Raw genomic sequence first — 24748 nt, forward strand, 5'->3', positions numbered from 1 at the left:
ACGGCCAAACAAAGTAGTCCTAACAGTAAGTACTATAATGACAGAAGAAAAAAAAGTATTTATAACAGTAGATACTGTAATTTACACAAGCATAGAAAACATTGAGATTAATCTTTGAATTATGGTTCTCAGCAAATAATTTTGAATATATATTTCTTAAAATAATGGGAAATTATTTCGAATCAAAATATATTTAACAGGTACATATTTCTGCGTATCTCGAACTCCAAAGAGTTATCAATTAAACAACTACTTTTTTGTCTTCATTTGTTCTCACAGCTGCAAGAAATGATTCCACAGTGCAAAGAAAGTGAGAATATATTTTATTTTTACATTGACAAATGCATGTCTTACAAAGTTCAAATATGGTGCTGCTGCTTAATAAAAATATTCCGGAATACTCATTCCCTGACAATAGTATTCAGGAATATTTTGTATATTTATGATATTTATAATGTGCTAAATTCACACGGAAAACGGCATTTAATGATTAAATACAGATACTGGAGCTCTTTGAAAGCTTAAACCGAGCCCAGATTAGTGATTACCCGGTATAAAAGTGCACTTTTAACCTGGTGCCGGACCCAATTGCAGTAAAATCATTTGTCCATCAGGTGGAAGTTCTGCCGAAACGATAACAATATTTTAATATTAAATACTTTCCCATTATTTAAGGAAATATATATTCAAAATAATTTGGTAAGAACCTTAATTCAAAGATTAATCTCAATGTTTTCTATGCCTGCGAAAATTACAGAATCTACTGTTATAAATACTTTTTCCATCTGTCATTATATTACTTACTGTTATGACTACTTTGTTTGGTCGTGGATAAATGTCCTTGTTATTCTAAATTAATGTTGTTATCTGTATCTTATTTTAAATGAATCTGATCTGTAATTTGTTATTCTAAATGAATGTTCTTATTTGTGACTTGTTATTCTAAATGAATGTTATCAGTAACGGGCCGTATATGGCCAGCGGGCTGAGGTTGAAAAACTTGTACACTCACACGACCGGGGGCGGGGCGAGCGCGTCGGCAAAATGTCCGTCGGCTAGTTAGTCGGTCGGCCAATTAGTCGTTCGGCTAATTCTACGTTCGGCCAGATGCCCCCTTAGCGAGATGGCCTTCGGCCAGACGTCAGTCGGCTAAATGTGTTTCGGTAAGTAGACCGTGTGCCAACTTTCGTCCAAACCAAATGGCTGTCGGATCCAAATTGTGCATCGTAAAGAGTTGACATTTTTATGGTGTTTAAACTCAAGCTTTGAGCATTTGCAAGTATTATCGATGAGTATGCCTGACCTGAAATTTGTGAGCTTGCTGCTCTCTTGAGCAATTGAACCTATTAGGTGCTAATAACAGTAATAAATTCATAAATAATAAATGGAATGTGTTATTGGAATGTGTTCCTTAAACCTACCGTTATGACCTGTCTTTTCAGTAAATTTGGTGTCTTCGGTCAAATGGCTTGGGTGCTATTGGAGATATTAGGTCCCAATAACTGTAATAAATTAATCTTTAACTAATGGAATATGTTATTGAAAAACTAAAAAGTTAAACGGAAAGTAATTACGTATATTTTCTGTAAAGTTGGTACCAGTATGTCAAATTGTTTGGTAGCTATTGAAAATATTAGGTACCTATAACAGTAATTAATTAAAAAATGGAGTGGGTTGTTGAAAAACTAAAAGGTGTTTGTTAAGCAGAAGGTAATTACCTACCTTTTCTGTAAATTGCGTGTCAATATGTCAAATGGCTTGGAGCTATTGAACAAAATAACAGTAATACATTAATCTATAATCCTTATAAAAATGTGATTTATTGGTATGTGTGTTTTAAGATTATTTCGCAAGAGAGTTTAATCTTGGCCAGAAATGGCTGTGGGATCCTAATATAAGTGATTGACTTTCTTCACCTTCTAAGTATGTAAACTCAATCTTTTATTTGTTAAACAACCATTTTTCAGAAGATATGTTTTTTAATAGCGAAAAAATTGTCTTTAGGTTCTAAACCAGCAGATGGGACGTGCAAAGCCGGGGCCCCTTGCTGGTATACCAAAAAGAACGAGCTGCCTAAAAGTTTGGGAAATTGGAGCATACATGGTGTGCCGAGACATTTCCCTTGTCATCTTTAGTCTTCTAATTCGTGTAATAGTGTATTTTTGTAGAGGCTAGCGATCAGTCTTAATTTTTAAAATATTGCATAACTCAATTTAAATGTTTTTTTTTTGAATTTATTTATTTTTTAACACATGCACTATATTTGTTGTCCTCATTTAGGGTGGAGAGGTCATTCTTTCTAACGGACCTGGTGATGACTCTGGTAAAGAGTTGAAGGAGGTTAATGATGACAGAGACCTGCATTTAAAAGATGAATCAAAGGATGAGGTCAACTTGGAAGATGACCTGGAGTACTACAAGGAACACATAAAATTTATCGACAATATGTTGCTAGGATCTGGCGCATTCGGTAAAAAGATTGCTCTAAGCAGTTTCCCACCTTCTCTAGCCACTGGGTCAGGCCTATCACCGTCCATCGAGATGTCATATGAATGGAAAGCCCCAAAGAAAAAAATGCATCCCCTGTCCCACCACCACTCTGAACAACTACCCATGGAGTCTTCTGCTGGGGACTTTGACTACAGCTCATGGGATGCAATGTGCTACCTTGACCCCAGCAAGGCAAGTGAGGAGGACGACTTTGTGGTGGGATTCTGGAATCCATCAGAGGAGAACAATGGTACTGAGCTTGGAAAGCAATCAATTTCTTATGACTTGCACACAGAGCAGTGCATAGCAGATAAGAGCATTGCTGACTGTGTTGAGGCGCTGCTTGGATGTTATCTGACAAGCTGTGGCGAACGAGCTGCCCAGATGTTCCTCTGCTCATTGGGCTTGAAGGTGAGGTGACTTTAAGTTCAAAATAAAATTGCAGGAGGGGGGGGGGGGGGGGGTCCATGGTTATACAGAATTACCTCTAGTTACGAATGCCTTTAGGTCCAAAAACTTCTGGTTACAAAAGCTTTTTATATGCAAATGAGTGCCTCGAGATATGAAAAGGGTAAATCATTTCCTCATCTATTATTTTATTTTAAAATTGTCGCAGGAGCGTTGATTCGCACTTTAGAACCTCCCTACACTACTGGGCTTTAATTGGCTGTCTCACAACAACCACTATCCATCTTTCAAGATTCTCTCTTATGTATTTATGACTGCCATTTCTCGTCATGGAATTCCGGTGTTTTTTTTTGAATCTTTTCAAGAAGGGATAAAGCAGCTGCTTCTGTTTTTATAACCATGCCTCCCAAGAAAATTACTAGTACGAATGAAAAGAAGTGGTTAGCGAAAAATACAATGACAAATTGGTTGATGGGGGAAAAACATACTCCCTAGATTTAATGGATTGTAATACTCAGCAAGAAGATAGACGAGGAGGAAGCAGCGTGTGTGTAGAGAGAGAGAGAGAGAGAGAGAGAGAGAGAGAGAGAGAGAGAGAGAGAGAGAGAGAGAGAGAGAGAGAGAGAGAGAGAGAGAGAGAGAGAGAGAGAGAGAGAGAGAGAGAGAGAGAGAGAGAGAGAGAGAGAGAGAGAGAGAGAGAGAGAGAGAGAGAGAGAGAGAGAGAGAGAGAGAGAGAGAGAGAGAGAGAGAGAGAGAGAGAGAGAGAGAGAGAGAGAGAGAGAGAGAGAGAGAGAGAGAGAGAGAGAGAGAGAGAGAGAGAGAGAGAGAGATATCTATCTATCTATCTATCTATCTATCTCTATCTATCTATCTCTATCTATCTATCTCTATCTATCTATCTATCTATCTATCTATCTATCTATCTATCTATCTATCTATCTATCTATCTCTATCTATCTATCTCTATCTATCTATCTATCTCTATCTATCTATCTATCTATCTCTCTCTATCTATCTATCTATCTATCTATCTCTATCTATCTATCTATCTATCTCTATCTATCTATCTCTATCTATCTATCTCTATCTATCTATCTCTATCTATCTATCTCTATCTATCTATCTCTATCTATCTCTATCTATCCCTTCTCTATCTATCTCTCTTTCTCTATCTATCTCTCCTTCTCTATCTATCTCTCCTTCTCTATCTATCTCTCTTTCTCTATCTATCCTCTTTCTCTATCTATCTCTCTTTCTCTATCTATCTCTCTTTCTCTATCTATCTCTCTTTCTCTATCTATCTCTCTTTCTCTATCTATCTATCTCTCTCTATGTATCTATCTCTCTCTATCTTTCTTTCTCTATCTATCTTTCTTTCTCTATCTATCTTTCTTTCTCTATCTATCTATCTCTATCTTTCTTTCTCTATCTATCTATCTATCTATCTCTATCTATCCCTTCTCTATCTATCTCTATCTTTCTTTCTCTATCTATCTTTCTTTCTCTATCCATCTCTCTTTCTCTATCTATCTCTCTTTCTCTATCTATCTCTCTTTCTCTATCTATCTCTCTTTCTCTATCTATCTCTCTTTCTCTATCTATCTCTCTTTCTCTATCTATCTCTCTTTCTCTATCTATCTATCTGTCTCTATGTATCTATCTCTCTTTATCTTTCTTTCTCTATCTATCTTTCTTTCTCTATCTATCTTTCTTTCTCTATCTATCTTTCTTTCTCTATCTATCTTTCTTTCTCTATCTTTCTTTCTCTATCTATCTTTCTTTCGCTATCTATCTATCTCTATCTTTCTTTCTCTATCTATCTATCTCTATCTTTCTTTCTCTATCTATCTATCTCTATCTTCCTTTCTCTATCTATCTATCTATCTCTATCTTTCTTTCTTTCTCTATCTATCTCTCTTTCTCTATCTATCTATCTCTCTCTATCTATCCCTTCTCTATCTATCTATCTATCTATCTATCTATCTATCTATCTATCTATCTATCTATCTATCTATCTATCTATCTATCTATCTATCTATCTATCTATCTATCTCTATCTATCTATCTCTATCTATCTATCTCTATCTATCTATCTATCTCTATCTATCTATCTATCTATCTCTATCTATCTATCTATCTATCTATCTATCTATCTCTATCTATCTATCTATCTCTATCTATCTATCTCTATCTATCTATCTCTATCTATCTATCTCTATCTATCTATCTCTATCTATCTCTATCTATCCCTTCTCTATCTATCTCTCTTTCTCTATCTATCTCTCCTTCTCTATCTATCTCTCTTTCTCTATCTATCTCTCTTTCTCTATCTATCTCTCTTTCTCTATCTATCTCTCTTTCTCTATCTATCTCTCTTTCTCTATCTATCTCTCTTTCTCTATCTATCTATCTCTCTCTATGTATCTATCTCTCTCTATCTTTCTTTCTCTATCTATCTTTCTTTCTCTATCTATCTTTCTTTCTCTATCTATCTTTCTTTCTCTATCTATCTATCTCTATCTTTCTTTCTCTATCTATCTATCTATCTATCTATCTCTATCTATCCCTTCTCTATCTATCTCTATCTTTCTTTCTCTATCTATCTTTCTTTCTCTATCTATCTCTCTTTCTCTATCTATCTCTCTTTCTCTATCTATCTCTCTTTCTCTATCTATCTCTCTTTCTCTATCTATCTCTCTTTCTCTATCTATCTCTCTTTCTCTATCTATCTATCTCTCTCTATGTATCTATCTCTCTTTATCTTTCTTTCTCTATCTATCTTTCTTTCTCTATCTATCTTTCTTTCTCTATCTATCTTTCTTTCTCTATCTATCTTTCTTTCTCTATCTTTCTTTCTCTATCTATCTTTCTTTTGCTATCTATCTATCTCTATCTTTCTTTCTCTATCTATCTATCTCTATCTTTCTTTCTCTATCTATCTATCTCTATCTTCCTTTCTCTATCTATCTATCTATCTCTATCTTTCTTTCTTTCTCTATCTATCTCTCTTTCTCTATCTATCTATCTCTCTCTATCTATCCCTTCTCTATCTATCTCTATCTTTCTTTCTCTATCTATCTCTCTTTCTCTATCTATCTCTCTCTATCTATCTCTTCTCTATCTATCTCTATCTTTCTTTCTCTATCTATCTCTCTTTCTCCATCTATCTATCTCTATCTATCTCTTCTCTATCTATCTCTTCTCTATCTATCTCTTCTCTATCTATCTCTCTTTCTCTATCTATCTATCTCTATCTATCTCTTCTCTATCTATCTCTCTTTCTCTATCTATCTATCTCTATCTATCTATCTCTATCTATCTCTTCTCTATCTATCTCTCTTTCTCTATCTATCTCTCTTTCTCTATCTATCTATCTCTATCTATCTCTCTTTCTCTATCTATCTCTCTTTCTCTATCTATCTATCTCTTTCTCTCTTCTCTCTCTTTCTCTCTTTCTCTCTTTCTCTCTCTTTCTCTCTCTTTCTCTCTTTCTCTCTCTTTCTCTCTTTCTCTATCTATCTCTATCTATCTATCTATCTATCCATCTATCTCTATCTATCTATCTCTATCTATCTCTCTTTCTCTATCTATCTCTCTTTCTCTATCTATCTATCTCTATCTATCTATCTCTATCTATCTCTCTTTCTCTATCTATCTATCTCTATCTACCTATCTCTATCTCTCTTTCTCTATCTATCTATCTTTCTCTATCTATCTATCTCTATCTATCTCTCTTTCTCTATCTATCTATCTCTTTCTCTCTTTCTCTCTCTTTCTCTCTTTCTCTCTCTTTCTCTCTTTCTCTCTTTCTCTCTCTTTCTCTCTCTTTCTCTCTTTCTCTCTCTTTCTCTCTTTCTCTCTTTCTCTCTTTCTCTCTCTTTTTTTCTTTCTCTCTTTCTCTCTTTCTCTCTTTCTCTCTCTTTCTCTCTTTCTCTCTCTTTCTCTCTCTATCTTTCTCTCTTTCTCTCTCTTTCTCTCTCTATCTTTCTCTCTTTCTCTCTCTTTCTCTCTCTCTCTATCTTTCTCTCTTTCTCTCTCTTTCTTTCTCTCTTTCTCTCTCTTTCTTTCTCTCTTTCTCTCTCTTTCTCTCTCTTTCTCTGTATTTCTCTCTCTCTTTCTTTCTATTTCTCTCTTTCTTTCTCTCTACCTCTCTTTCTCTCTACTTCTCTTTCTCTCTACCTCTCTTTCTCTCTACCTCTCTTTCTCTCTACCTCTCTTTCTCTCTACCTCTCATTCTCTCTACCTCTCTTTCTCTCTACCTCTCTTTCTCTCTACCTCTCTTTCTCTCTACCTCTCTCTCTCTTTCTCTCTCTCTCTTTCTCTCTCTCTCTTTCTCTCTTTCTCTCTCTCTCTCTCTTTCTCTCTTTCTCTCTTTCTCTCTTTCTCTCTTTCTCTCTCTCTACCTCTCTCTCTACCTCTCTCTCTACCTCTCTCTCTACCTCTCTCTCTACCTCTCTACCTCTCTCTCTACCTCTCTCTACCTCTCTCTCTACCTCTCTCTCTCTCTCTACCTCTCCCTACCTCTCCCTACCTCTCTCTACCTCTCTCTCTCTCTCTCTCTACCTCTCCCTACCTCTCCCTACCTCTCTCTACCTCTCTCTACCTCTCTCTACCTAGATATAGATATAGATATAGATATAGATATAGATATAGATATAGATATAGATATAGATATAGATATAGATATAGATATAGATATAGATATAGATATAGATATAGATATAGATATAGATATAGATATAGATATAGATATAGATATAGATATAGATATAGATATAGATATAGATATAGATATAGATATAGATATAGATAGATAGATATATAAAAATCTGCGATGGAGTGAAACCGTGAAAGCTGAAGCCTAAGTATGTTATTTATTAATTATGTTATTGTATATGTTCATTTATATGTATTTTTCCTTTATTAAGTCAATCAAACACATATAATTCACTTCAGCTTCAGGAAAGGTATATCATCGGTCACGTTCAGATGACGCCTAACTCTACATTTCAGTGTCCCCATTTAATTTGTTCTTTTGCGTCTCACTTGAGCATCAAATCAATAAATGTATGTGTCAGAATTTTCCCCAGGTAAATTTGGAAAAGGTGATAATTTTCAATGACCACTTCTCATGTCATTTAAAGCAACAAATCAAGTCAAAAATATTAGCTTATTTATTGACTAAGGCTGCCATTAATCAAGTACATTATTGATCATTTGAAAATAAATTTATTTTGTTGACAGTGCCTTTAAATGCTATTCGACACTTCCTTATCATAAAACATTTTTTTCTGGTGGTCTACAGTTGGGGCTGGAACTTTATCATTAAATAACTTTTTTTTTGGGTGACGGTGGCAGGTGTTACCAATCCAGAGAGGAAACTTGACTGAAGAAATTCAGCACAGACCACACACAGCTGGTGAAATGAGCTACGGCTGGTTGAAAATCCCACCACGATGTATGCTTGAACATTCAGATGCAGAGCGAACTCTCAATCATCTTATATCTGGCTTTGGAAATTTTGAAAAAAAGATAAACTACACATTTCAGAACAAGGCTTATCTACTGCAAGCTTTCACTCATGCTTCCTACCATTACAACACCATCACAGGTAAGAATTAGACACAACCTAGTTAAAGTGTTCTGACTGGCCAGACGTGAGGAGCCTTGATAGATATGCTCATTTACCATGTCGGCACAACCAAATTGTTTTTAAGGCTGATCGAAGGTTATGTGGTCGATTACTAAAATATTAGCCTTGATACCTGCGCAGTGTGTATCTCATGCTATTATTGCACCCACCCACAGAGATTGGATTGGTTAACTTTATTCATCCCGTAATCAAGTAGCCTTGATAGATATGCTCGTTTACCATGTCATCACAACCAAATTATTGTTCAGGCTGATCAAAGGTTCTGTGGTCAATCACTAAAATATCAGCCTTTATTGGATTAGATAACTTTATTCATCCCGTATTCGGGAAATTTTGTTATCACAGTAGCAAGAGGGTGAGGATGCAGAAATTGGAAAGGCATTTTAGACGTAAATAGATAGGTAACACACGTGTGTGTGTGTATATATATATATGTGTATATATATATATATATATATATATATATATATATATATATATATATATATATATATATATATATATATATATATATATATATATATATATATATATATATATATGTGTGTATATATATATATAGATATATATATATATATATATATATATATAAATATCTATATATATCTCTAACTATATATATATATATATATATATATATATATATATATATATATATATATATATATATTTATATATATATATATATATAAATATCTATATATATCTCTAACTATATATATATATATATATATATATATATATATATATATATATATATATATATATATATATATATATATATATATATATATATATATATATATATATATATATATATATATATATATATATATATATATATATATATATATATATATATATATATATATATATATATATATATATATATATATATATATATATATATATATATATATATATATATATATATATATATATATATATATATATATATATATATATATATATATATATATATATATATATATATATATATATATATATATATATATAGTTATATATATATATATATATATATATATATATATATATATATATATATATATATATATATATATATATATATATATATATATATATATATATAGTTATATATATATATATATATATATATATATATATATATATATATATATATATATATATATATATATATATATATGATGGAGGAAGGATCAGTGGCAGCGCTCATTGCGCCCTGCAATGACGGTGCAGCAGTCTATTGCTGAAAGAGCTTCAGAGAGACTGCACAGACTCATGCAGGGGGTGGGAGATCTATTATGGACACCTTCCTGGTCAGCATCCTCCGCTCTACCACTTCCTCCACAGAGTCCAAAGGACAGCCCAGAACAGAGCTGGCCCTCCTGACCAGCTTATTCAGCCTGTTCATGTCCCTCTCCGTGCTCCCGCATCTCCAACAGACCACTGAATAAAACAATAGATGCCACCACAGTGTCGTAGAAAGTCCTCAGCAGTGCCCTGCACACTGCAAAGGACCGTATACTCCTCAGTAGGTAGAGACGGCTCTGGCCCTTCTGTACAGGGCATATATGTTTATGGACCAGTCTAGTTTGTTGTTGAGATGAACACCCGGCTACTTCAATTCTCCACGATATCAATGTCTACCGTGGATGTTCACCTGTGTAGTCTTTTGAGGATTCCTCCGAAAGTCAACCATTTCCTTTGTTTTACTGGTGTTGATGTAGAGGTGGCTTTGCCTACACCTGCCAACAAAGGCTGTGATGACTCGCCTGTACTCCAGGTCGTTCCCATCCGTCACTCGTCCAACGATAGCGGTGCCGTCAGAGAACTTCCGGAGGTGGCAGGTGACTGTATTTTGTTCGAAGTCTGATGTGTAGAGGAAGAAGAGGAGTGGGGAGAGCACTGTCGCTTGTGGGCCCACCGTGCTGCAAGCTACCACGTCAGACGTACAGTCCTGGAATCTCACATATTGTGGTTTGTCCGTGAGGAAGTCGATGATTCATGTGGCTAGATGGTTCCTTACTCCAGCCTCTTCTAGTTTCCCTCTCAGTAGGACCAGCTGAATGGTGTTGAACCCACTGGAGAGGTCAAAAAACATTGTCACCATGCTTCCAGTGTTCTCCGGGTGTGAAAGAGACCCGTGCATCAGGTAGGTGGTAGCATCTTTCACACCAATGCCTGGATGATAGGCGAACTGCAGAGGGTCAGCTCTGAATTCATGAGGGGGTTGAGGTGATTGATGTTGATCCTCTCCAATGTCTTGATCAGGCGAGAGGTTAATGCTACTTGCCTGAAGTTGTTTGCCTCCCTGGGGTTCGCAGTCTTTGGTACTGGGACCACACAGGATGTTTTCCAAAAGGTGGGGACCTTCTGCCGACTGAGTCTGAGGTTTAGTCTTTGCCAAGCTGATCCGCACACTCTAAGTAGTCTGGAGCTGTGGCCGTCTGGACCGGTCGCTTCCCTTGCCTCGATCTTCTTTAGCTGTTTTATCACCTGATCGAGAGTAATACAGAGACCGGTGGAAGAGGGGCAGGAAGAGGAGGAGAACGAGGGGGGAGAGTTGCTTCTGGTCCGGGGGGTCAGGGGAGTGGGAGCAGGGCTTAATCTGTTAAATAACTGATTAATTTCATTGTCCCACTCCCTGTCTCCCGATTCCAGGTCTCTCTCACTGTTGCCTCCATGGCCCGAAATGGTCCTCAAGCTCCTCCAGACCTCTTTGGTGTTGCCTCTCTGGAGTTGGTTTTTCAGCTTTTACCTGTAGGTGGTCCTTCCCTTCCTTATCTCTCTTCCGCTCCTTCTGGACCATTTTCACACTCTCTTTCTCCCCAGACCTAAAAGCCCTTTCCTTCTTGTTCAGGGGGGCCCTTAGATCCCTGGTGACCAACAGCTTTCTGTTGTAGAAACAACGGACCTACTTGGAGGGTACAATGTTTTCAATACAGAAGTTAATATATTCTGTGATTCAGGTTTTGAATTTTCCTCACCATAGGGATGTAGGTGGGGATCAGATGGACCAGGTTGTGGTCTGAGCGGCCCATTGGGGCCAGGGGGACTGAGCTGTATGTCTACTTTGTGTTGGCATCCAGCAGGTCCAGTTTTTTTCCTGGTGTGGCACTTCACACACAGAGTGAAGGTGGGGAGAGTAGAAGCCAAGGAAGCATGGTTAAAATCAACAGAGATGAGAAGGAGAGACTGGGGTTGTGGTGGGAGATGTTGAAAAGTATACCGCTACGGACACACCTCCTGTATAGAGAGACACTGTATCTCTTTTGAATTGAGGTTTAGTTGTTGTGCATGTGATTTTGAAACAAAACAAATGCCACTTTGATTTTTTTTCTTTGTTTTATTTCTTATTTGAAAGTGGCAACTATTGCAGTTATATGAAGCATCGAACGAATCGAGGTATTTGAAGCAATATGGCTACCACAGTATTTTAAACGTCTGGTAAGAATTGTAATTTCTGTCATTAAAAGCGTTAAATTCTCATCAGGATAGACTTTTTCAAATTGAATAATTTTATATTTTGCATTTACAAAGACAGGCTTATTAACTTCCTTATGATATAGACCCTAATGATGTGCTTTTGATTCATACAATATCTCAAAAATACTATGTGCGATTATTTTTCTTAAGATTTTCCTTTCATTGTAACATTTAAACTCCCTATTGGGGTGGCTTATATGTGAGAAATTTTACAATTCAACAATTTTAAGGGTGCGGCCTACATGTGTGGGCGGCTTATATGCGCATGAATACGGTACTGAAAAATGAAGAGATACTTTAACTAAACCCCTTAATCCCCCACACTTACCGTATTTAGCCGTATACAAGCCGCCCACCAGTTTAGTTAATCTCTGACTCTCCCTGTCTTTGCAGCGAGTAAGCATTTTACAAAGCATAGTTTTGTAAACTTAAAGCAAAAGCAAGTGTCAGGAGTGGCTCGTTTGTCCCTCCTGGCTTGCCGTCAGGTTAAAGCAGCTGCAAACGATCCTTGATTACCTCCCGATGTGGGTATTTAAACACCACGCAAATGGTTAGTCATTGTCGGATCGGTCCTGTGTGACAAACCACGTGTCACAGCATACATAGCTACAAGGTATTATTCCCCATATTCCGGTTCTGTTTCGTTTTGGGATATACAAGACCTTGTTATTTTGTAAAGCTTTTGAGTCATTAAAGTTACTGTCATGAGAACAGCCTGTCTCGTTCTGTCCTGCTTCCCCGCTACTGTGTCCGAATCTCCCCGATCGCGCCACGACGCCTCGGCATGACCGTAACAGAGCTGCACATTGTATTTTATGCCGGTTAATGCAACCGTATCTTATCTCTCTTGTCACAACGCCACCACATATCTGCTCCACCTCCACAACTCGGCTCCCCCAGTCACCTGTGATATATTGACTACAATGGGTGTAAGTTGACATTTGTCCCAACATTATTTAGGCATCTATTCATTTAGTCTAGATTGCATATATTGTTTATATATTGCACTAAAAATGGAAAATCACAGTTAAAACATGAGACGTGGGTTACACAGACAATAATGCAAACTGATCATTTGAAAAGGGGGAATAAGGAAAATATACTGTGCCGTTCTGCTGAATCACTCAGAAACACGCTGCCTTTCCTTCATAATTGTATTCTGGCTCGTATGTTTCAAAAATGCAGAATCGTCTAAATAGAGGAATCATGCTAATTGCACTAGCAATAACACTAGAAAGTGCCAGGAGTGTGAAGGACATATGGCATGGACACCTACAATTGAGAGGACAAGCCAATTTCTCTCATTTTCCCATTTTAGTTTGACTTTAGAGGAACTTTAAGCTTCTGAGACTAACACAACAACAGCCAGTTTGCTAATAACTCACATAAGTATGACTATCCAGCCATAACTCATTGACGAATAATAAAATAAGTACATAAATATAAGAAATGTTTGGCTTCGTTTGATTGGTCGTACATGTGTAACTACTTGGTTAAACTCATCAATTTTAAGATGACCAAGTCATGTGGCATGAAACTTTAAATTTTGTTTATTAATCTTGTTTAGAGTAGGATGGGTGGAGTGCGTCCAAAACATTACTTGAATATTTTTTAATGTGATTAATGCAAGTTTATCCTTTAATTTTTATTTTGGGCCCAAGAAATGTATGGTGTGAGGGAAAAGAAGCGTCATCAAAATTTTCATGTCTTTGCATGTTTTATTTATTGGCTAAATATATATATATACTTTCTTTTTTGTCTTTTGCACATTTGTCCATCATCTGCAGCTATAAGAGCCCACCCCTTTTGTAGACGCTGTTGACATAGCTTATAAATCTCTTTATGAGAACATTTGACAATTCTATGCATTTTTTAGATCTATAGTGGGTCAGTAGGACCTTTTTAAAAATCAGTCTGATTAATCTACCAGAAGCTTTTTAGTCAGAGCTTTTACACACATCGGTGGGGTTTTTCCCCCGATTCTATCCGAGGATATTTTGCCTTATTGTGTACTCTGGTTCAAAGTCGTTTTTGTACAGTAAAATGCCATGCCCTATCTGTGGAATTTGTAGCTGAACGGAACTCTATATAGCTCAAAACAAATGAAATGTAAAGACCAATTTAGATTAATACACATTTATTTGGCAGTAATGTAATGTAAAGTATTTTTTTTTGTTTTGTTTTCACTTACAAATTTAACTCAACAAAATAAATACCAAAATAACAAAAAAATACAAAAAATACTTGATATAAAAATACGATCTAGTTTCATTTGTTTTTATTCATCTCACCTATACCTATGACTGTTCTTGACTCTTCAGATTGTTATCAACGTTTGGAGTTCCTTGGTGATGCAATACTTGACTACCTCATTACAAAGCACCTTTATGAAGACCCACGACAACATTCACCTGGTGTACTCACTGATCTGCGCTCAGCACTTGTTAACAACACAATATTTGCCTCTCTGGCTGTGAAGTATGACTACCACAAGTACTTTAAATCTATTTCACCGGAACTTTTCCATGTTATTGATGACTTTGTGCAGTTTCAACTCGAAAAAAATGAGATGCAAGGCATGGACTCGGAGGTAAGTGTATGTATTAGTGACAGCCAATCATTTGGTCACAGATTATTTAATGTTTTTTCATCTCATCTCATTTTCGGAACCACTTTATCCTCATTAGAGGGTGCTGGAGCCTATCCCAGCTGACTTCGGGCCAGAGGCAGGGGACACCCTGAATCAGTGGCCAGCCGATTGCAGGACAACCATGCACAATCACACCCAGACCTAGGGGCAATTTATAGTGTCCCTTCCTACCATGCATGTTTTGTTTTTGAAATGTGGGAAGAAACCAGAGAACCCGGAGGAAACCCACACAGGGGAGAACATGAAAACTCCACACGGGTAGAAGTGAACTGGATTTGAACCCTAGAACTGTGAGGCCAACGCGTTAACACCTCGATCCACGGGCCGACCTTGCATTAGTTGCATGCTTTTTGATATTTTTTTAATTTAATTTCTTCTTTAACTTCTATTGATACCTTAGCCTGCTGAACCCAGGACTCCAGATCTGTGAGGCCGACGCACTAACCACTTGTGTCACCAGTCCACCACATTTTTTCAGGACTATTTAAACTATAAATTCTCCCAAAGAGATCAAAATGATGAAAGACAACAGTTGTACGTAAAAACACAAGGATGCAAAAGCTATGATATTTTAGTCCAGGGGTGTCCAAACTTTTTGCAAAGAGGGCCAGATTTGGTAAGGTGAAAATGTGTGCGGGCCGACTTTTAGCCTGACATTCTTTGAACCATTAACATTAAATGCAAATTAACTTTTTGGGATTTTTTTTAATTACAAATGGCATACTTTTACTTTTACATTTTTTTTACATTTAGGTTTTTACCGAAATCACAAACCACAAAAAAATAAAAAAAACTATCAAGGATTTTTAAGTTCATGTGAAACATCACATATTATTCACTATTATATGCTCACTGTAGGAACAGTGCTGAAAACAAAACAATGATCACTGCATATTCAAACTGTGATTTTGACCATCACAAAAAAAATAATGAACTGAGATTTAAGAATTTATTCAACTCAGAGGACTTAACAAATATCTTGCCTGCACTAATGTGAAGGGTGATACTGGGATCTTGACTGCAGTATGTAGTCCAGGTCTTCATCGCACGCTAACGAGAAAAAGTCAAACTCAGTTCCTTTTGCCTCTAACTGTCTCTTAATATCTAATGAAACGTCTTCAATTCTCCGTGCCACAGTATTACGAGCCAGGCAAATATTGGCAAACTCTTGCTTCTTCGCGGGACAAATTTTCTCAACCATTTTCATTACACAGTCTTTAATAAATTCACCGTCACTGAAAGGTTTGCAGTGCTTTGCAATTAGCGTTGCCACTTTGTAGCTTGCCTTTGTGGCATTTTCATTTGACTCACGGGCTCTTGTGAAAAAGCTTTGCTGTGCCGTTAAAACAGCTTTCAGTTGCTTCACTTTTTCACCGCGTTCGTTCCCAGTTAGCTTGTCGTAGCTAGCATGTTTCGTCTGGTAGTGCCTCTTAATGTTGAATTCCTTGAAAACAGCCACAGTCTCTTGGCAAATTAGGCAGACACAGTTGTTTCGTATTTCAGGGAAAAAATACTCAAATTTCCACTTGTCCTGGAAGCGGCGGCCCTCGCGGTCAACTTTCCTTTTCTTGTTTACATGTTAGAAATGGGCTGGGCTGAAACAATGACGCAAGGGTCACGGCGGCCAGAGTGCGGCCACAGGGCTACTGCCATCTTCTGGTGAAGTGAAAAATAGCTTTTTGTACACATTTATTTTATACTGTGGTCAACAGTGCTGGCGGGCCGTGTATTATTGATTTCATGATAGAGGCCGTGGGCCGGTAAAAATTTGTCCACGGGCCTTAATTGGCCCGCGGGCCGGACTTTGGACATGCCTGTTCTAGTCTCTTCAAAGTACTACCCTTTTCTTTCATAACTGCTTTTCTATTTTGGGCATTCTTTCGGTGAGCTTTAAGGGCTATTCATTGATTCATTTTCTGTATTGCTCCTCACAAGGATCACTGGGGTGCTGGAGTCTATACCAGCTAACAATGGGCAAGCCAAGCACCGGGCACAAGGAGACAGACAACCATTCACGCTCACACTTATACCTAGGGCAATTTAATCAGCCTGCCATGCATGTTTTCGGAATGTGGGAGGAAACCGGAGTACAATAAACCCTTGAATTTCTCAGTTAATTCAGACCAGACATGACCGCCGCGATAATCGAAAAACCGCAAAGTAGGATCACCCCTATTTTTTCGACCACACTACATGTTTCCACACCTATGTAAAAATTCAAAAACAAGTACAATTATCAGAAAGAATATTTGTCAAATGTTATTGTAATATAAAAAGGCTGTAACGTATAAATACCCAAATATAATCTGTAAGTTCTATAAATACTGTACTCGCAGTCAGAATTGTTCCTCTTCGCTTGATTTAGAAAAGAAATGCCGATTGGGAGTATTAGTCCATCCTTTTCGTCAGATTTGAGAGGCATTGGTTCCTCGATCGAATCTTCAGGAGGTTTTTGACACGAGGAACATGGTGATGGGGTGTTGTGACTGCTTTTTCTTTTTTGTACACATATGCTTTTGTACAAGGACATGACAGGGTCAATGGCTCCGTCCGTCCATGTTGTCATCAATCTCATGGACCGATTTTTGAATTGTATTGTGATAGGTCTGAAAATACAACTTCAGGAGCAGGTTAAGAACGAGTGAGATCGATTTAAATACGAAATAGGTTTATTACCCGACTGCAGGATGGTTAGAGAATGCTCCGACAGCTGTGAACCTCTCACAGCCTGCTTCTTCGCAATTCTCTCTGAATGAACAAAGCTCAGTCTTTTTATAGGAACTAAAGGGTAATATTTCTAAGACAGTGATGTAGGACAGAGCTTTTGTAAACAAAACTTTGGGCTAATATGGTTAGACATTAGCAGGTTTAAGTTGTATGCAAACACGATATTTTTAGAGCACACACAAACTGCCGCAGCCTATCTCATATTGCGCGTTTCGAACAAACAGTTCCAAAGTGAGTTGGCCATAGTCCACAATACAAGGAAACATTTGCAAGGCTAGCTAGTTAGCTATCTTACAATTCGTAGTGCGAACAAACAATTGCAAGGCCAGTTAGTTGGCTTATCCTACATTCCACTGTCCTAACAAACAATAATAAAACCAGTTTGGCCACATCGGCTCGACATGAACAAACAATTATTAAGCCAGTTGGCAGGTCTACCCCAATAATGCTCATCAGTAAGTCTGGACCTATACTTGGACTTATTGAAGTTCAAGGTGGAGAAGAGTTTCTAACACAAGTATGTGCTCCCAAAAAGGCACATGGTCCGCTTGAACATTCGGGACAGTTCAGGGACACTGGGGGTCAACTCTCTCAAAAATTGCCCAAGCTTGTCTGCTTCCACTCACCTCCCTGAACTTGGCTTTGAGTGCAGAGTTTCGCTGCAGGTCAATGAGCTCCATTTGAAGCTCAGGTGGGGCATCTTGCACATCAAAGGAGAAGGGGTCCGCAAAAATTTGAAATGTGGCTTTGTGTGTCTTGAAGTCTGCAAATCTGTGAGGGGTTTGTATAGAAATGTTTTCAACAACTATCGAAAAGCGTAAAAAATTGGGTTCCAAAAAAATGACCTGATTTACACCAAATTCGACACGGATTCGCAATCTGCCATCAGGGGTGTTATTCTGTAATTTCAACATTTTGGGCCTCTTAACAGCAAAGAAAACCGATAAAATATCAAAACAAATACGCTCCGATTGCAACTAATCTGCTGGATTTCAACAAAAATGTCCGGGGTTTTGAATCTGGCCGTTCAGAAGATTCAAGCCAATTTTCAGTTTTTTTTTTATTATCATTTTATTTTAGCAGAGCCACAAATCAACAATCAATAACATTTCATACCGGTATTTACTGAAAACGCTGTTTAAAAAAAAAAAAGGTCAGCGTGCAGTGAAGCGGAAGGACGAATTGGGGCAAAACTTAGCGCCTTTTCTTAACCCGCGCTCAAAGTATTCATTGGCATACCATGCATGCAAAGAAAAAAAATACAAGCGACAACAACCTCGGTTGGATCTCGACTTCTATGAAAACCCACATCCCTGTTTCACCCTAACTGATTGCCTCCAGCCTTACAACACGGGGTGCACAGAAGTACTAATGTTAGTGTGCAGTGAAAAGGAGTGCTTCCCATTAAAAAATACGGCCTGCGCACGGTGAAACTCCACATGGCCACGCCATGCGCACGTTGGGAAATTTGAAAAATATTCATGGGCGTCTTACACATCTACTTTCAGCCCACACCCACGCAAACGAGCACTACTCCAAACCCTTACTAAGGCCGGCAACGCCGAGCGCTTCTGCATGTAATAAATAATGCTTGGGCCTTTTTTTTTTGGGCCGTCGAGGCTGTCGTTCGTGCACTAACCACTCCCCCACACAATTTCGTCTTGAGTTGTCGCCCTCCCCACTAGCTGATCCGCAAGAAAATTGAAAGATATATACCGGTCCGCTGTGGGAAAAAGGTTGAGGACTGCTGAAATAGATCACATCTCAAATAAATATACTTGTAGTGTGTAATCATGTTAGATCTACTCTTCCCAACAGTCTGGTGGTACAGTGTTCCCTCGCTACTTCGCGGTTCAGCTATCGCGGACTCAGAGCTTCGCAGATTTTTTTGGGGGGAAAAAATACAAATATTACATTGAAACAACATATTTTACAGGTTTTTTGTTATAACATGAATTTCACTCTCTCTACCTGTATTCTATATGGTGTACTGTATACAGGGGAGTAAAAGACATTTTTAAAAAAATATTTTTTTAATTCAATTCAAATTAAGCATTTTCGAAGGGGAGTCCCTACTTCGCGGAAATTCACTTATCGCGGGTGGTCCCGGTCCCCATTAACCTTGATAACCGAGGAAACACTACTACTTCAAACAGAATGGTTTGGGACAAGCAGGGATGTAACAACTCTTTTGCTCCAATATTTTCTTTTCAAGAACACAACCTCCTCTGATCTTCCTTTTTTCAGGCTCCCGACAAAGCTCAACAGTTGTGTATGTTGATATACTTTCCATCACTCCAGTGACCCTTTGCTATTTTGCTGTTCACCTTGTCGAGATTCAGTGCATTGCTGGGTCTACTAAGTATTCCAAAAAGAAGAAAAGAAAACTCAATGCCTAATTTCATGTTAAGGTGCAAGAGACTATGTTTTGCTGCATGGCAAACATAACTCAGAGGAACTCATATTCACCGTGTGATCGGTTCATGGCGTGGGATTGACCAATGAGAGTACCAATGACCTTCCACCGTAGCCTCCTGTGTTATGATCGGAAAACAAGACCAACAAAATATATTTCATGAGCTGAATAGCTGAAGAAACAAACAGACTGGATCAAATCTTATTGTTTGTGTAATCTACTGGTAGATCGCAATCCACATATTGAGCACCCCTGGTTTAGGATGATTATGCTTGTAGTACACAAATTTCCATGGAGACCATTGTTGTACTCGTGGTAAAAAAAAGATAAATTTGTCAATCAGCCTTTACTTTTCTTAGTTTCTTGGGTTTTTTTAAAAACGTATATTATTTGACATTGTTTCTCTTCCATATTATTTGTTTTTATCTCAGCTTCGACGCTCTGAAGAAGATGAGGAGAAAGAAGAAGACATTGAAGTCCCCAAGGCCATGGGTGATATTTTCGAGTCGCTCGCTGGAGCCATTTACATGGACAGTGGCATGTCATTGGAGAAGGTGTGGCAAGTTTATTATCCAATGATGAGACCTCTTATTGGTGAGGAAAAAATCATGAATTAAATCATTAATAATATAATTATTCAGTTGTGAAAAATTGAAAGCTTAATGTCAAGAATGTACAGTTGTCAAAATTTTACATACAGATCTCTTGAGTTTCCAGTTTTTCTCTGATAGAGTAATTGTAACAGATACTTCTTTGTCACATAAAACATTCACATTGGCATCCACAAGCTTCTGGTAGAATCTTTGACCACTCCTCTTGGCAGAATTGTTGCAGTTCAGTTAAATTTGATGGCTTTCTGACATTGACTTGTTTCTTCAGCTTTGTCCACAAGTTCTCAATGGGGTTTGAGTCAGGACTTCGGGAAGGCCATTCGAAAACTTTAATTCTAGCCTGATTTAGCCATTCCATTACCACTTTTGATGTGTGTGGGGTCATTGTCTTGTTGGGACACCCAACTACGCCCAAGACCTAATTTTTGGGCTGATGACTTGAGGTTATTTTGAATAATTTGAAGGAAATCCTCCTCCTTCATTATCCCATTTACTCTTTGTAAAGCACCAGTTACATTAGCAGCGAAACAGGTAGTATCATGCTGTGGGGCTGTTTCACTGCCAATGTAACTTGTGCTTTACAAAGAGTAAATGGGATAATAAAGAAGGAGGATTACCTTCAAATTCTTCAAAATAACCTCAAGTCATCAGCCCAAAGGCTGTGTCTTGGACGTAGTTGGGTGTTCCAACAGGACAATGACCCCAAACACATCAGAAGTGGTAATGGAATGGCTAAGTCAGGCTAGAATGGCCTTCCCAAAGTCCCTACACAAACACCATCGGGAACTTGGGAACAATGCTGAAAAAACAATTGCATGTCAGAGAGCCATCAAATTTAAAGGAACTGCACCAATTATGTCAAGAGGAATGGTCAAAGATTCAACCAGAAGCTTTCCAGAAGCTTGTGGATGGCTACCAAAAGTGCTTAATTGAAGTGAAAATGGCCAAGGGACACATTACTAAATGTTAGCGCTGCTGTATGTATATTTGTGACCCAGCAGATTTGATCACTTTTTTTCTGCTCAACCACAATAAAGTCATAAAAGAACCAAACTTCATGAATGTTTTTTTTTTTTTTTTTTTGACAAAGAAGTATCTGTTCCAATGACTATCAGAGAAAAATCAGAGTTGTAGAACTAACTGGAAACTCAAGTGAGCCGTGATATTATGTTCTTCACAAGTGTATGTAAACTTTTGACCACAACCGTATACCCTCTCGGTCCTGGTATACTTTGGGAGTTTACGTACTTGATTATAAAATCTTAAAGTTATGAATAAACAAGTAACACTGTAATCTTTGAATCAACCCTAACCCTAAACATTACACATATGCATATGTATCTTTAGAGGTTATTGCTAGTGATTAATAAACAGATTTCTGTACATTGAACATTTATTTTCCGATTGTGTCCGTTTAATGCATTAACATATTTTTGCAGCAATTGTCGACATAACTACAAATTTGACTGGTAACCCAAAAATGGCAGAACAGCGCTGGCACTGAGCGCACATCGCCAGCCACTTACAGTGGGGCAAATAAGTATTTATTCAACCACCAGTTGTGCAAGTTGTCCTACTTGAAAAGATTAGAGAGGCCTGTAATTGTCGACATGGGTAAACCTAAACCATGAGGGACAATGTGGAAAAGAAAACTGAAAGTCACTTTCATAAATTTTAAAAGAATCTATTTGCAAAGCATGGTGGAAAATAAGTATTTGGTCAATACCAAACGTTCATCTCAATACTTTATGTACCCAGAGGCCAAACATTCTCCGTAAAAGAGTTACAGAAAACAAGCTTTTCACACACTACTGCTGGTATTTTGTCTCAGTTCTTCATGCAGATCTCTAGAGCAGTGATGTTTTGGGGCTGTTGATGGGCAGCACGGAGTTTCAACTCCCTCCACAGATTTTCTATGGGGTTGAGACCTGGAGACTGGCTAGACCACTCCAGGACCTTGAAATTCTTCTTACGAAGCCACTACTTTGTTGCCCTGGCTGTGTTTAGGATCATTTTTCATGCTGAAAGACCCAGCCAAGTCTCATCTTCGATGTCGTTGCTAATGGAAGGAGATTTTCACTTAAAATCCCTCGATACATGGCCCCATTCATTCTTTCCTTTACACAGATCAGTGGTCCTGGTCGCTTTGCAGAAAAAACAGCCTCAAAGCATGACGTTTCCAACCCCATGCTTCACAGTGGGCATAGTGTTCTTCGGATGCAATTCAGTATCCTTTCTCCTCCAAACACGAGAACCTGTTTCTACCAAAAAGTTCTATTTTGGTTTTATCTGACCATAACACATTCTCCCAGTCTTCTTCTGGATCATCCAAATGCTCTCTAGCAAACCGTGGCCGGTCTACTTGCCGAAAGACATTTAGCCGACTGACGTCTGGCCGAGACCCAACTCACTGAGGGGGTATCTAGCCGAACGTAGAATTAGCCTGGCCGAACGTAGAATTAGCCAAACGACTAATTAGCCATCCGACTAGTCAGCCGAAAGATGTTATGCCGTCGCGCTCGCCCCACCCCTGGTCGTGTGTGTGTGTACATGTTTTTCAACCTCGGCCCGCGGGCCATATACGGCCCGTTACAGATAACAGGATTCATTTAAAATAACAAGTTACAAATAACAACATTCATTTAGAATAAGTTACAGATAAAAACATTCATTTAGAATAAGTTACAGATAAAAACATTCATTTAGAATAACAAATTACAGATAACAACATTCATTCAGAATAAGTTACAGATCAAGACATTCATTCAGAATAACAAGTTACAGATCAAGACATTCATTCAGAATAACAAGTTACAGATAACAACATTCATTTTAGATTAACAAGGGCATTCATTCACGGCCAGACAAAGTAGTCATATCAGTAAGTACTATAATGACAGAAGAAAAAAAAGTAGTTACAACAGTAGTTACTGTAATTTACACCAGCATAGAAAACATTGAGATCAATCTTTGAATTAAGGTTCTCAGCAAATCATTTTGAATATATATTTCCTAAAATAATGTAAAAATAATATTATTTAAAATAATAAAATTATTAAAAATTTAAATATGGTTGGCACACATCACTAGAAATAAGTGTGTTCAATAGCATTTTCATATTTCTAAATACAAGTACGTAGTGCAATGTGCTGGCCTTAATTTGTATTTAATTTTATATAATGTACACATATACGCTCTTGCTACGTGAGAAATAAAACACTGGAAGACTTACTAAAAGACAGATTAGGGGGCTTAGAGAACAATACCTGAAAATCCCATGGAACACACTTCTAGTGATGTGTGCCAATAAGAACAATATTTTAATTTTAAATAATTTCCTATTATTTTAGGCAATATATATATTCAAAATGATTTCAATGATTCAAAGATGAATCTCAATGTTTTCTATGCTAGTATAAATTACAGTATCTACTGTTATAAATCATGCTCCTCATATAGTACTTACTGTTATGACTACTTTGTTTGGCCGTGAATAAATGCCCTTTTTTATATAAATGAATGTTGTCATCTGTAACTTTGTTATTATAAATGAATGTTATTATCTGTAAAATGTTATTCTAAATGAATGTTGTTATCTGTAACTTGTTATTCTAAATGAATGTTTTTATCTGTAGCTTGTTATTCGAGACCAGGGGTCTCACCCCCCCCCCCCCCCCCCCCCCACCGGGGCCCAACTGCGGCCCGTGGGACGCTAATTTGCGGCCCGCGTCTTAATATGCAAGATTAATGTCCATGCGGCCCGCAAGATTGATATGAATTACACGGTGTTCGGAGCTGGATGAATCAATCACGGAGAAGTATACGGCTCTGGAGGGCGGCACATTGGCTGGGCTGTCCAGTGCCTCGCTCACTCACTCATTCATTCCCCCAATCAGCTGGGCAGAGGAGAAGCCCTGAAGCCGATCTCGCCGCTCGGCTCGGAGGGCTGCCGTAATCCAATATGATCGGAGAGCGAAAGTGCGCATGCGCCACAGAACCGCGCGGCTGAAAGTTAAAAATTCAATCCGAGACTCATTCCTAGTGTAAACCCATATTACAGCCCCAGAGATGTCTGTTTCAAAGCCTGCTGTGAAGAGAAAGGTCAGTGATGAGCACAGACCGTTTAAGAAAAGAGGGGAGTGCAATATTTCTTTGTTGAGCACAGGGGCACCCCGACGTGTTTCATTTGCACTGAAAAAGTTGCGGTCCACAAAGGATACAATTTGAAACGTCATTATGCTACAAGAAATGCTACGAGTACGACAAATACCAGGGAGATGAGGGAGCCAACCAGGTTGACAGTC

General features: G+C 37.8%; 1 protein-coding gene across 6 annotated transcripts in view; it reads left to right on the forward strand.

Moving 5' to 3' along the window:
• Positions 1-24748, forward strand: part of dicer1 (dicer 1, ribonuclease type III) — a 172366-nt gene that overhangs the window by 138065 nt on the left and 9553 nt on the right. For 4 of the 6 annotated variants that reach the window (XM_077730529.1, XM_077730532.1, XM_077730528.1 and 1 more), the window contains 5 exons: positions 2005-2103; positions 2281-2901; positions 8257-8509; positions 14362-14630; positions 20265-20427. In XM_077730529.1, coding sequence (XP_077586655.1) covers positions 2005-2103; positions 2281-2901; positions 8257-8509; positions 14362-14630; positions 20265-20427 — 1405 coding nt within the window. Of the gene's footprint in view, positions 1-279; positions 311-2004; positions 2104-2280; positions 2902-8256; positions 8510-14361; positions 14631-20264; positions 20428-24748 lie in introns of those variants that run through there. The other 2 variants (XM_077730531.1, XM_077730533.1) reach the window with 2 other exon arrangements.

The sequence above is a fragment of the Stigmatopora nigra genome, chromosome 13 (genome assembly GCF_051989575.1).
Source record: "Stigmatopora nigra isolate UIUO_SnigA chromosome 13, RoL_Snig_1.1, whole genome shotgun sequence".
In the NCBI taxonomy this organism is placed as follows: Eukaryota; Metazoa; Chordata; class Actinopteri; order Syngnathiformes; family Syngnathidae; genus Stigmatopora; species Stigmatopora nigra.